Source organism: Agelaius tricolor, unplaced genomic scaffold (genome assembly GCF_023055355.1).
Source record: "Agelaius tricolor isolate 1412-34295 unplaced genomic scaffold, bAgeTri1.0.p SCAF_16, whole genome shotgun sequence".
Lineage (NCBI taxonomy): Eukaryota > Metazoa > Chordata > Aves > Passeriformes > Icteridae > Agelaius > Agelaius tricolor.
The window spans coordinates 2,093,800-2,106,358 of NW_027269276.1; the positions used below are offsets into that span (position 1 = coordinate 2,093,800).

Sequence of the window (12,559 nt, forward strand, 5' to 3'; positions counted from 1 at the left end):
TTAAGTAAACTCAATACTCATGTTTCCCACCTGATATAAAAACACAGGATGTACGACCATAGATTATGTATGAACTAAATAATGTATTTTATATATAGGTACATACAATTTAATACAGTGACCTCATTGCCACTGCTTCATATTTTTAATAACTCATACATGTTAGTCTAGATGGAAATGATGTGTTCCAGCTTAACTATCCAATTTGAATCTCTGGCACAAGGAGTTTCTGGCAGTGTCCTCAGTGGTAAAATGGAAACAAGGTAGTAAGCAACAAAGTTCAGTCTTTAAAGCAGTTATTCAGTGCTCTCCAGGTTCTTTAGTATGTGATGGGCACACACTGGAAACTGTCAGACACTGAAACAGCACAGGACAAGAGAATCCTAAAAGCTATGAGCTTTGTTATTTGGAAGAGTAAAGAACCAGTCCTGCATGAACCTGCTCCTCAGCCAACCTGTTTGTCTTGGTTTGAGCTTGAGGATATCAAACTTCCAATATTTTACCAGTGACCCAGAGAACTCTAGTTATGGAACACTGGCTGACCTTGAGAAGACAAAAATGCACTTACAGCCACTGCATCATGGAGTAAAATTATTTATTTTCCTGGAGCTGTTTTTTAAATGAAATCTATTTTGGATCTTAATATACTTTCAAGACTGAGCTCCATTTTGTCTTATGAGCAGTTGCAATTTGAGTGCAGTATAAGAAGCTGCTGTTCTGTAATATAATAATAATAAATGTCAGTTTGGTAAAAACTTTATTACGAAGCAAAACTGCTAACCAAAGGAATTTCTGGTGTGTGAGTTTTTCATTACAGGGCTGAGGTGACAAATGAATTTATTGCTGTCAAGAGACCTATATTTTATTTTGGTCACTTAGCAATAATTAAATCTTGTGAGTAATTTTTTTGTGTGTGTTTGCTCTGTTTAATATTTTTAAACAAAATATTGCTCTCTAAGGCATTGTTTAGGGTATGTTTAGCAACCACTTAATATGTTTACAATGCTGTGTGTTGTTTTCTCTCAACAGCACTGTGCACAGAGGAGTGTGTGCATGGAAGATGTGTCTCTCCTGACACGTGTCACTGTGAACCAGGCTGGGGAGGGACTGATTGCTCAAGTGGTGAGTAAAGATACCAAAATATGATAAAAATATGTGTGGCTATTAAAAACCAGGTATTATAAAGCAGTGGCCTTAGAACTTGGATTATTTGAATGGAAAAATGAGTGTTGTCTGCTGGTTATTTTGTAAAAGTTCGTATTGGGCTGGAACAAAATGACCTTTAAGGTCCCTTCAACCCCAATCATTCTGTGGTTCTATGAATATGTGAAAATACCCTTTCCCAGGATAATGACATTGGACTTTTTTGGTTGTGTTTTGCAAAGAAATGTGAAATGCAGTGGAGGATGCTGTTAATGCTTTTGGTCCTGTTATTAGGACACCAGTACAGATAATAGAGCTCTATAAAGAATTTTTTCTCTCTCAAATCTTTAATACAGCACATTCTTCATTAAATACTCTGTGGAGTGTTGGAGCTGTTTGGAAAGCACTCTCTCCAGATAGAATTCTGTCCTGTTCAAGCCAGGGGGAGTTTTGCCATTGACTTTTCAGGCAGCCCAGATTCTCTCCTCTGACTCACAATCCATTCCTTAAATCCATACTGCCAAAGTCAGGGAAATGGGAGTTGGGAGTTCTGCACCTTTTGCTAGGAAATTAATCCACACTTGAGGCTTTCAATTCTTTCAGCTGGCAAGGCTGTGTTTGTTAAACTCTCTTAATTGGGCACGGTGAGTTGAAGTGGTTGGTTCATGCTGGAATGGAGCAGGCAGCACAAACATCTGAGTGTGACGTAACACAGGCCTGAGACATTATTGACAAAGCAGGAATAAGCTTGATAAATGGAGTCAATTTGTGCATCAGGCAAGTAAATAAAGCTGCATGGGTAGAGGTGCTGTGAAGTGAAGCTGAATGGGTGTTTTGTTTTGTGTTGGCTTCCTCCCTCTCTCCCAAATTGATTGGGATCTTAAGAAGAAGTAGGTAACAGAGGAGGGATCTATAGAGGGAGGAGTTAGAAGGGAATGGGAGGTAAATGTGCCCGAGGGTGAACACAACCAGAGGCTGAAGGCAGTGGGGCAGATTCCTGGATGGGTTCCTGGGGGTTTGTCTGCAGCTGTGCTGAACATTCCAGCAGAAGAGGGAATAGGAAAGGAGCAGGGAGGAAGGACTTTAGTCCAGAGGGGATGTGGATGCTCCAGCCCTGGGAGTGTTCAAGGGCAGGTTGACAGGGTCCTGAGTAACCTGGTGTGGGGGTGGCATCCCTGCCCATGGCAGGGGTTGGGATGAGATGATCAGTGAGGTCCCTCCAGCCCAAACCATTCTGGGATTATATGATTCCAAGGATGCAAACAAAGGCCATACTGTGGGGTTTGGAGCAACATTTTGGGATTACCTGGAATGCAGACAAGGGGAAAACTGGGCATCATGATATATTGAATATCTCTCTTTAAAAATATTTTTAAAACCCCACAACATTAATTGTGAGATTTTGTATAGATTCTCAGGAACTCATGTAATGTTTTTTATTATTCATAGTACTAGATTTAGTTTATCCTACTACTGAGTATTTGTACAGTACATGAGCACTAACAGAAGTTAAAAATAATAATAATAAAAAAACTATGACAATAAGGACGTACAGATACAGATTACACATTTATACACATGTGCACTCATAGAGTAAAAAGCCCTTCATTCTGTGTAAAAATGGCCAGGAAAGGATAAGATGTCAAAATACAGAATGGTCTTGTGGACTAAAACTACCCAGTGACTCTTATTAAATTGCTCTAATCTTGCAAGTGGAGATAAAAGAAAAAGAAGGTTTTTCCTATATTGAATATTTAGCTTTTTAAAGTAATTAGGAATATTAAAGCACTGACAATGATTGAGATAGAAACATTATTCATAACTTTTATTTCCGCACTGGGCAGGGATCCAGTATATTTCATTTATGAGGTTTCAGTGGTGGAAAGAGAAGTGTTAGCCAATTCCTAAATTAAATATGCCCTGTTAACTTTTATAAATGATAGCCCAGGATTAGCTTCAAAATTTAAGCTTTCATTTTATTAATATAATTAGTGTGTTTGCTGGCCTATAGTGCCCATTGTCTTTCATTCCCCTTGTTATATGCTGGGTAACATGTGTTCCTGTCCCAGGGTCTGATCCCACAGGCTCTGCCCAGTGAAATGCTCCTAGGAGGGAAAGTCAGATTTACTGCACCTGAGAGCTGCTCACTTTTGTGCTTGACACTAGAAATTTGGGTGACTGGACTATTCATTGTTAGGAGACTTTGTTTAAATTCAAAGGTTTAAAGCAACAGATTTCATCTGAATACAGCACATCGTTACTCCCAATATTTCCAAGAAAGGGGAAATCTGGAAGCTTTGCCTAACTGAGGTTAGCCACGTTTTTCTGCTACATGATCCATGTGTTTAATCATATTTTACTGTTACCCAGTTATAATGTGGAAGACAATTTTCACTTCTACTGGAATAATGTGTCACCTGTACCTAGTTTCTTTCTGCTCCTTCGTGACTGTTGGTAACCAGTGAAGGGCTCGTGTTTGCAGTGCCAAAGGCTGTTGGGATGTTCCTGCAGGGTGTGCTCGGGACAAAGCCAGGCTGGTGGTCAATGGTACCACCCCAAACCCTGGGCTGGAGAACTCCCCAAGGCATCCCTCAGGATCAGGGATTCGATGCAGTCACAGGCATATTGCTTTTCATGTTGGCTGTTTGAAGCGCTTTCACTGGGAGAGGGACTGCCAGCCAAAACACTCCCTTTAAATTTAGCAAAGCTCCCAGGAGCTGGAATGGTTCCTGAGCGATGTCTCCTGAAGGCGCCGCTGAGAGGGGGAGCCTCTCTGACACTGGGGTCGTGTGTTGTCATTTACTCGGGGAAGATCTAAGGATGCTCACTCTTGCTGAGATACAATTTCAACACCCTGCAGACACAGCCATTATAACTTTCTAAAAGTTATTTCTAACTTTCACTTGATTTGATGGGTGAAATTCAACCATTCGCAAAGCTCCAGCACAAGGTCCAAGTTCACTTCAGAACCAGAAGTCAGACCCGAATATTCCTCTTTCTTGGTGTGCCCATGCCTGGAGAGGGTCTGAATGCTGACACTGAGCCCCAATTTCCCACAGAGAGGCAAAGTCCTGGTGTAAAATGCAGTTCCCCAGCATTACCATTCTCCCTTGGCTAAAATATTCTCAATTAAATGTTTTGAATAGTTACAGCTACAGCCTGTAGTCATGCAAACAATTTAATCATCTTGCTCAGACTTGGTTTCATGCTTTCCTAGAACCCAGCCTGTAAGACAACAGTTACAAAATTTGCTTTTCAGTGCAGCTTTCCAGTGAGTGATCATGGTACATGTTAGAGTTCATCTGTTGTCAAGGTTAAAATAACTTCAGATGAATTGCTAAACAATTATAAAAAACCCCAGTGCCATATTCAGCTCTGCATGTCTCTGTACCTGTGTTTTACTGCATGCTGTTGTACATCTGTCCATGCCCACAGGCCTAGCCTTGATTTCATGCTATAAAGCTGCAATATATTAAGGCTTGATTACCATAACAATAAAAAGAGAAGTAATGAGGTATTAACTAAAGAAGCTCTTGAACAAAATGTTTTCAGCATTTTAATGATGCTAAAAATTAAAAGGAAAATCCTTTTTAAAGACCACTGCATACCTTCCCCTTCCCTTTTAACTTGTTTTATTGAATCATGCCTGTTTTGTCCATGCAATCTGGACTGTTGGTTTTTTAAATACAAAGCAAGATTGCAAATGCTCTGTGTGAACTTACCTGCTCACCTTTCCAATTATTTCAAAGCAATTAGCTTCAAACAGTATGATATACTGGCTTGAAGTTCTGGGGGGCATATAATTGCCTGTTGGTGGTTACCTGGCCTCTTCTGGGTCTTGCTCACAGCCATCTGTATTTACAGGCCCTTAGGCCACCATCCAGCAAAGAATTTAAGCTTATCCTTACACAAATAGGATAAGGTTTTCACCTGTTTAAATATTTAGGTGGTTGTTAAATTAGTTTTGAAGGAACAGCTAAAAAACTTAAGTGAAATTAATACAAAGCTTTAATTGAAATCATCGGGCCTGTGAGGAATAAGGTGATCTTTCTTTCAAGATGTTAATCAGGTAATTTTATTGAAGACCAATTTGACTCTCATGAACATTATTTATTGTGAGGAAGGTCACAGAAATCTTTCTGGTTAATAGGGCATTCTCAAAAAAGGGCAACAGGTAGGAAAAAAGAAAGTTCCAGGCAAGAATCCCGAATTAAAAGCAAAAATCTTCCAAAACTGCGTGTGCCAGGTTGAGAAATTTCCAAGTAAACAAACACAGAGGTTGTAGTGAAAAAATAAAGCGGTTTTCAAAGTGTTTGATTTGTTATTAGTTTTGAGAGAAAACACAGTACTTTCCCAAAGTGTAATTAAAGAGATGTTGGCATAATAAAGCCAAACCATTTTTCTTGCTGTGTCACCTGGGGGAGAGAGATTATAGTGCTGCTGTCTGGCATAGCCTGATCCATAAGGTATACATATGGATAACATAGTTTTCCTTGGAAAGGATGTTTTGTACAAGCTGTCATTAGGAACAAGAACCTATTTCATCTTTATCTCTTTGTCAAAAATAGCCAAGGTCACAACAACAGGCTGTTGTAACATCACAGCAAGATCACTTTTAAGGGTATAGCCCTGGAGCAGCTGGAGTGCCTCAGTCCTGAGACTCGTGATGAATGGGAACAGCAGATTCTGTGCTAAATCTGAACGGGGTTGTTTGACAAGCCATGGAAAGCAACAGCAGAACTCTCAGGAGGAAAATGAAGTGTTTTAAAGTGAGGCTGTGGTGGTTTTCAGGCTTGATTTTGGCATTCATGTTCTCCAACTGCTTTGAACTATTTCTGGAGAGGAAATGAAGTTCAAAGGAAAGATCCCTGGTTCATGAATTCAGACTCAAACAAAATTCATGTGGGAGGCTGATCTGCCAGAATCATTAGCTGATTTTTCATCCTCAGATTTTTAGGAAGAGACTGACCAGGAAACCACCAGAGTCCACCAAAGAGTTGTGAAGGTGCAAGACCACAGCTCTTCGAAGCTGTTAGTGGGCTGCTGCTTAGATCCAGAGCCTGTCCCTAAGGGACACCTGCTCATGGCTCATCTGGGATTTGTCACTGTGGGGTTTGTACCTCAGTGACTACTGTACCCAAGTGCCAGATGAGGTCACAGAACAGGTACAATGTCCCTGTTTCCACCACAGCCCAAGTGTTTCATTTGCCATTCCAGCTGCTGGGTTTAGAGGTGGTTTCTAAAGATCTGTTTGAAGTTGTTAAACTGCAATTGCGATCCAGTCTTAATTATTGCTTTAGCTGAAACAGGATTTCATACCCATAGCATGTGGACTTCAAAGTTTTAACACACTTTTCATTTAAGCCAAGCTCAAATTACAGCTTAATTTTGATGTGATTTGCAGATTCAGTGACAACTGCATCATGCAAAGAGATGCAAATGTACAAAATCAAACTCCAGTGAGGCTCATAGAAGGATCTTTCCGTAGCAATTACAGAGTGGAATTGATTTCTGTCTCTCAGTTCTAACAATTTGCTCTTCCTTAAACTTAAAAAACACCCATCTCCCTTCAATCACTGCTGAACTGGTGTAATCAGGTAAACCGCTTGTGTTTAATTTTTGCCTCTGCTGGATGTTGGGCCCACGCAGCAGGGCTCAGGCCCTGGGTTTCATGTGTTCCCAGGCTCTGTGGCAGCAGCTCTTCCTGGGCCCAGCCCACGCAGGACAGCCTGTGACAGGGAATGAGATGTAAACACAAGCTGCTGTGCAGTGCCGTTGGTGGCACAGCAGCATGTCCTGCGTGTATTTTTACACAGATAATTTGGCTGCATTAAACCCGCATGATCCGTCGCTTTTCATTCGCTGGGAATATTTTGTCTCTTGCTGAAGCTGTTGATATCTGCCCAGTCATTTTTGGCAGTTTCTCCTCACTTTGTGAGGGATGTGTATCCTGTATCCTCTCAGCTTCCATGAATTAACCACTTGGGAGGTGCTGCAAGCTTATGGAAAGGTACTGGAGTGATAAGAGCCTGGGCTTCTGCCACAGTAACAGGGCTGGGCAAAGGGCAAGGGTTCATCCTGAAAAAGAAAAAGTAGATCCAAGATTTACTCTGGGAAGGAGCTGCTTTCTGTACTTCTGTGTGATTCATTGGTGATGAATAGATCAGCTGCCAGTTGTTTTAAGTCTTGTACTAAAGTGAGTGAAAAATAGAAATTCAGCACCCTGTGTCCTTCTACTTTTCACCTTCATCTTCCCTGTCAGAGTCTGGGACAGTTCTTCCTTCCCTAAATCAGCTGGTTGTGTCTAAAGCCAAGGTAGTGACAGATTATTTCCCCAGCACTCTCAGCTCTTCTCTGAGACTCCCTCTTTTGGATGATTTGAAGAGTCAATTGAGCTGACCTGACTCTGTCTGTTCCAGTCCCTGGAGTTCTGTCTTCCAGCTCGTGCCTTGCTCTCAAGGCTTGATCCAGCCTTGTACTTCATACATATGAATAGTCCTTTTAAAGTCAATAAGGAACAATCTTAACTTCCTTAAGTTAGATAAATGCCTAAGCCATTACCTGAATGGGAACTCATGAGATGAGGTGGAAACCAGGTTGGTGAGGATCTCTTTTATCGGGGCCAGTAGTTATTGAGTGTCATCCAGGATGAGCAAGGGCATGAACATTGCTTGGGTCTCACAGCTGACAAACGGGAGGTGAGAGAACAGGTAAGACCCAGTGACCTGGGCACAGCCCCTGGTGAGCTGTCCCTGAGCAGGATGGAAATTCTGTGTTCCATGGAACTGAACTGCAATTCTTCATGCTGAGTATCTCTGCAAAATCAGTTTGAATCCAACACTGAATTCCCGCTGAAAACTGAAAAGGGAAGCTGTGAGCAAATCTTATTGTCTAAAGCCTTACTGATTGCCTGTCAGTAGGGCAGGATGTCAGGGACTGGTGCTTCCAAAGGGAGTGAGAAAAGGCATTTAGGTTTTGGAGCAGAGAGCTGGGTGTGAGGCTTTGGGTGCAGGCAGGGCTGTCCAGGGAAGTTGTGTCCCAGACCAGCTCAGTGTTGCTGAGGTGTTTGTAACAGAGCAGCAGTGAAGCCCTCCCAAAGCACAGCCCCTCTGAACCTGGAGCACATCTGAACTGTGTGGCTGCTCTCTCATCTGGGGAATGGCTTGATGATTGACTAAAACTTTGAATTTTCAGGGTAACTTTCAGTAAATGAAACCATGGTTACAAGCACTGAACGGGCTAAACGCATTCCCGTGCAGGTTTGTGTGGTTATGCAAGAGGGAATTTGGCTCCCATACATCTTCCTTAGGCTGCCAAACTGGTGAGAGCAGAGCAGACTTCACAGAGAGGCAGCGTATGTGTGACGAGTTGCTAGTTTTATTAATTTGACTGAGGTTTTTCTCACTTTAGATAGAGTAATAGCTATAAAAGAAAGAACCTACTAAAATATCCTCTTTAATGAAGTGAATTGCTAATGCTGAGTTTCATTGCTGGAGCATCTTACAATAATGTGGCTTTAAATGTGCACTACACAAATGAACAGACTTTAGATCAATTTAAAAGTACCATTGGTATAATTTTATGGCCTGGTCACTAAGAGTTGTCACTTGGAAAAAAAGAGCAAAATTTCCTTTTGCAAAGCATTGGCAAAAATCTCAGCTGTGGACACCCACTCAAAAGTATTTCTGGGGTTTTTGCTTGCTAAAAAATACACACAAAAATTAGTGGTCCTTGGGAAAGCTTCTAAACCACTTTTCCCTGTGTGAGACATGGTGAGGGATTCCAAGGCATGCTTGGAGAGGGCAGAGCTCTGCTCACTGTCCAATACTAAAGTATCAGGAAATCCCTCAGGAGCCATTTCAGGCACCTGAAGCTTGAGAGGCCCGAGGCCTATTCTGACTTTTGCTGGGTTATGAATTACTGTCCCCAAAGACAAGTGCTACAACTAGGAAAGGCCCTACTGCTCCATCCCATGCTCCTAGGATTTTTTAAAAGCTGCTGTTCTTCTAAGATAAAATACTATTTCCTGGGCAATGTTTAAGGATTGAAATCAAAAAGGGAAACCAAAGGTTTCATTCAAAAGTTAGACTTAAAATTTATCTCAGGCCTCCAGCAGCTAAAATTTGCTAGAAAATGGCAGATATTCATCACACAGTGTTAGACACCAGCCTGGCTGTGTACGGATACCCGAGAGCCGAGGCACAGGCAGGAAATCATTGCAAGAGCAGCGGGGAGTGTGCCCAGGCAGGGGAGGCAGGCACATGAACACACAGCTTTCCCCGGTACTGAGGGTTTCTTTGTTTAGGCTTACATTTCAGAGTCTACATACCAAGATCCTAAAATACTTTATTTCAGGAAACAGCAGCTGGGTGTATTTTAGCTGCTCTTTGGCTGCACTGAGCAGTCCCCATCGTCCATGTCCCCTCCCACTAACCTGGTGTTCAACGTGGGCAGTGTCTGCTCCAAGGGAAAGTGTTACACGCTGAGATTTGTCCTCAGGCTTCACCCTAATTTTGTGTGAACTTAGCTCAGCCTCCATAGGGTGGGAAGTCCTCATTTATCCTTGATTTCAGTGGGAGTCGAGTATATTTGTCTTCTGGATTGACTGGGCCCATATTGGAGCTGAAAAGGGGTGGCAGTGGTGGGCTGGGAAGAGCTCAGCCACAGTTAATATCTGTGCTAAAGAGAGGGAGGCTCTAATGTACAGCTGCCCTTGGTGTCTTGGGTGGGCTGCATTTAAAATGCAGCCTGGAGGCAGCTTTGCTAACTTTAGAGATGCGCGAGGGTCGCATCTGCAGGAGACTACGCAGAAGTGACGGAGCACGGCAGTTTAAAGTGAGAGTGATGGCCCCGAGCGCCTCCACGCCTAACGGGGACGTGGCAGCACAGCGGAGTGCTCTGCTGCTTACTGGGTTTGAAGTTCTTCCCATGTCCATAAAATACCTGTGTAGGAATAAGAGAGCTCTTTAGAGATGCGTGTCTGCCGTTGCACAGGTGACACTCTGGATTTTCTCTTTAGCCTTAAAATCACTTGCATTTCTGGTAGCTTCTCCATGCAGGAGGAGGTCATGGTGATCTTTATTCACTCTGCATAAAATGAGAAAGTTCCGGGGAGTTTTCTTTGTTTTACCCAGTGTTTGTGCTATTGTGAGTTTGTTAGCAAGGTACTGGAGTGAAGTATTTTCAGAAGTTTCTCTGAGAAATCCTGTTCTTCTAAATTACACTCACAAGAATCCCTCTTAAGCCCCTCAAATAATACTCTGATACTTATTTGTAGTCCTTAAAAAACCCACAAAAAGCGTTTGCCATAGGAGCAGATACCTTGTGTCCCCAATGAAATGAGGACAATGAAATGTTTGTTGACAGCTTGTCTGCCTTGTTGTTGGGGAGAGAAATAATGAGACAGCAGAGGACTTTAACAAGTGCAAATGTGGCTGTAAATGCAGGGCTGGCAGATCAGAGCCCTCGCAGGCTGCTCGCAGGTGAGCGTTTTGTTCTCACCACTAATGGAGCTCGGGCAGGGAGAGGAGCAGGCCCGCAGCTCTCCAGAAGGAAGAGCATGGAAAATGAGAGAATGTGTCGTGACCTGAGGAAATAAATGAGCAGATGGTGTGCCAGCATCATACCTGACACTCCAGAGGAGGTGGTTGTAACATAACCACGGACTGCAAACAGAGTTGTGAACAGAGACCAAAGCCAAGAAAAGCAGGGGAAGGTGGTATGCATGGAGGCATGGAATAAAAAAGCAGGGCAAAATCAAGATTGAGATATGACAGAGAGGGAATTCAGGGGAAATGCTGGGAAAATAATCAACATGAGAACAGGCAGAAGCAGATGGGGATAGGAAAGGAGGTCAGTGTGCAGATAACTGACTTGAGACAATACATAGTTGAATTTGAATACTTTACAAATGAACACTATGATGCACGTGAGGTACCTACAGTTTCAGCCCTGTGAGCAGACAGTTACTGGCTCTTTCTACCAAGGAGAAATTCCAGATTTTTTTAAAATAAGAAAGTGAAGTGGAAGGACTGAAGATAGAATGGTGATGGGAGATGCCACAGGCAGGTTAATAAGGGCAAAGATTTTTCTGGTTCCAGCTGGAATAGAGTTATTTTTCTTCCTAGCTGCTGATCCAGTTCTGTGGTTTGGATTTAGGATGAGAATAATATTGATCACACACTGATGTTTAGCTGTTGCTCAGTGGTGCTCACCCTAAGTCAAGGACTTTCCATTTTCTCCTGCTTTGCCAGGGAAGAGCCCATAAGAAATCAGGAGGGGCCATGGCCAGGACAGCTGACCAGAACTGGGCAAAGGGATATTCCATACCATGGAATGTTGTGCTCAGTGAATAAACTGGGAGGCACCAATTGCTGTCCTGGGATGGGCTGAGCATCCAAGAGTGGGTGGTGAGCAATTGTGTTGTGCAGCAATTATCTTTCCTTGGTTTTATTCCTCTCTTCTTCTTCTTCTTCTTCTTCCTCTTCCTTTTCTTCTTCTTTTTATATTATTATTATTATTCCTGTTCTTATCTCAACCAGTGGGTTTGATCCTTTTCCAGTTCTCCTTCCCAGCCCACTGGTGAGCAGAGGCTCTGTGGGACTTCATTGCCATCTGAACTTAAATCAGGACAAGAATCTGAACCAGGTGATATCCAGACAGAAGGATTTAGAGATGAAGTGCTCAGGTTCAAGTGGTGTTTGTCTTTTTTTGGTGCTGGCAAGGAAACCTGTTGAAGTGTTTATGAAGGGATGTAAATGTCTTTTACAGCACTATGGCTTCAATAAACACTATGTAATGTTTAAACACAACGTATTGAAGTGGGATGCTGGAAGTTATAGTGCATTCAACTGCCAAAAATGCCTTTTCTTGGCCTGGAAGGATCATGCAAGCAAAGAAAGTGCAGTTTTCAATAGACAGGGTGTATTTTGTTACTGAAAAAAGCAGAGGTGAAACACCAGGAATTTTGCGCATTAGGGAAAATTTATACAGTCAAAAGTTCACTTGTATTTCTGTACTCATGAAAATACTTTACACCTTTAGTCTTGACCTTTCCTTACACCATTTGATTGCCCTCAATGTGTGCTATATAACAAGCACATCTTCCAGTCATTTCCTTACACCTCCAAAAGACCTGATTCAGTGCAGAGAAACAGCAAGATTTTATTTATTAAACATGCCTGTGTTAGCCCCACAGAATATCTGGATGTTTGGGAGTGAAAATGAGAGTTCTAAAGACTTCAATCTTGTCCAAAAAAGCCCAGTGAAGGCCATTTGTCAGGGGAGCTGGGAAGAGACCCAAGTGTCACAGATATGGGTGTCTGTCTTTGTAATGGCAAGAGCTCATGAAATACGATCAGTGACCTAAAAGATGAGTAAAGTCAGAGAATAACAATGCACGATGAGTTTCTGGGTT

The 12,559-nt window shown here is 42.4% G+C and overlaps 1 protein-coding gene across 6 annotated transcripts in view; it reads left to right on the forward strand.

Annotated features, from left to right (window-relative positions):
• MEGF11 (multiple EGF like domains 11) overlaps nt 1-12,559 on the forward strand; it is a 254,494-nt gene that overhangs the window by 84,540 nt on the left and 157,395 nt on the right. For all 6 annotated transcript variants that reach the window (XM_071441164.1, XM_071441163.1, XM_071441165.1 and 3 more), the window contains exon 6: nt 1,030-1,122. In XM_071441164.1, coding sequence (XP_071297265.1) covers nt 1,030-1,122 — 93 coding nt within the window. The remainder of the gene's footprint in view (nt 1-1,029; nt 1,123-12,559) is intronic.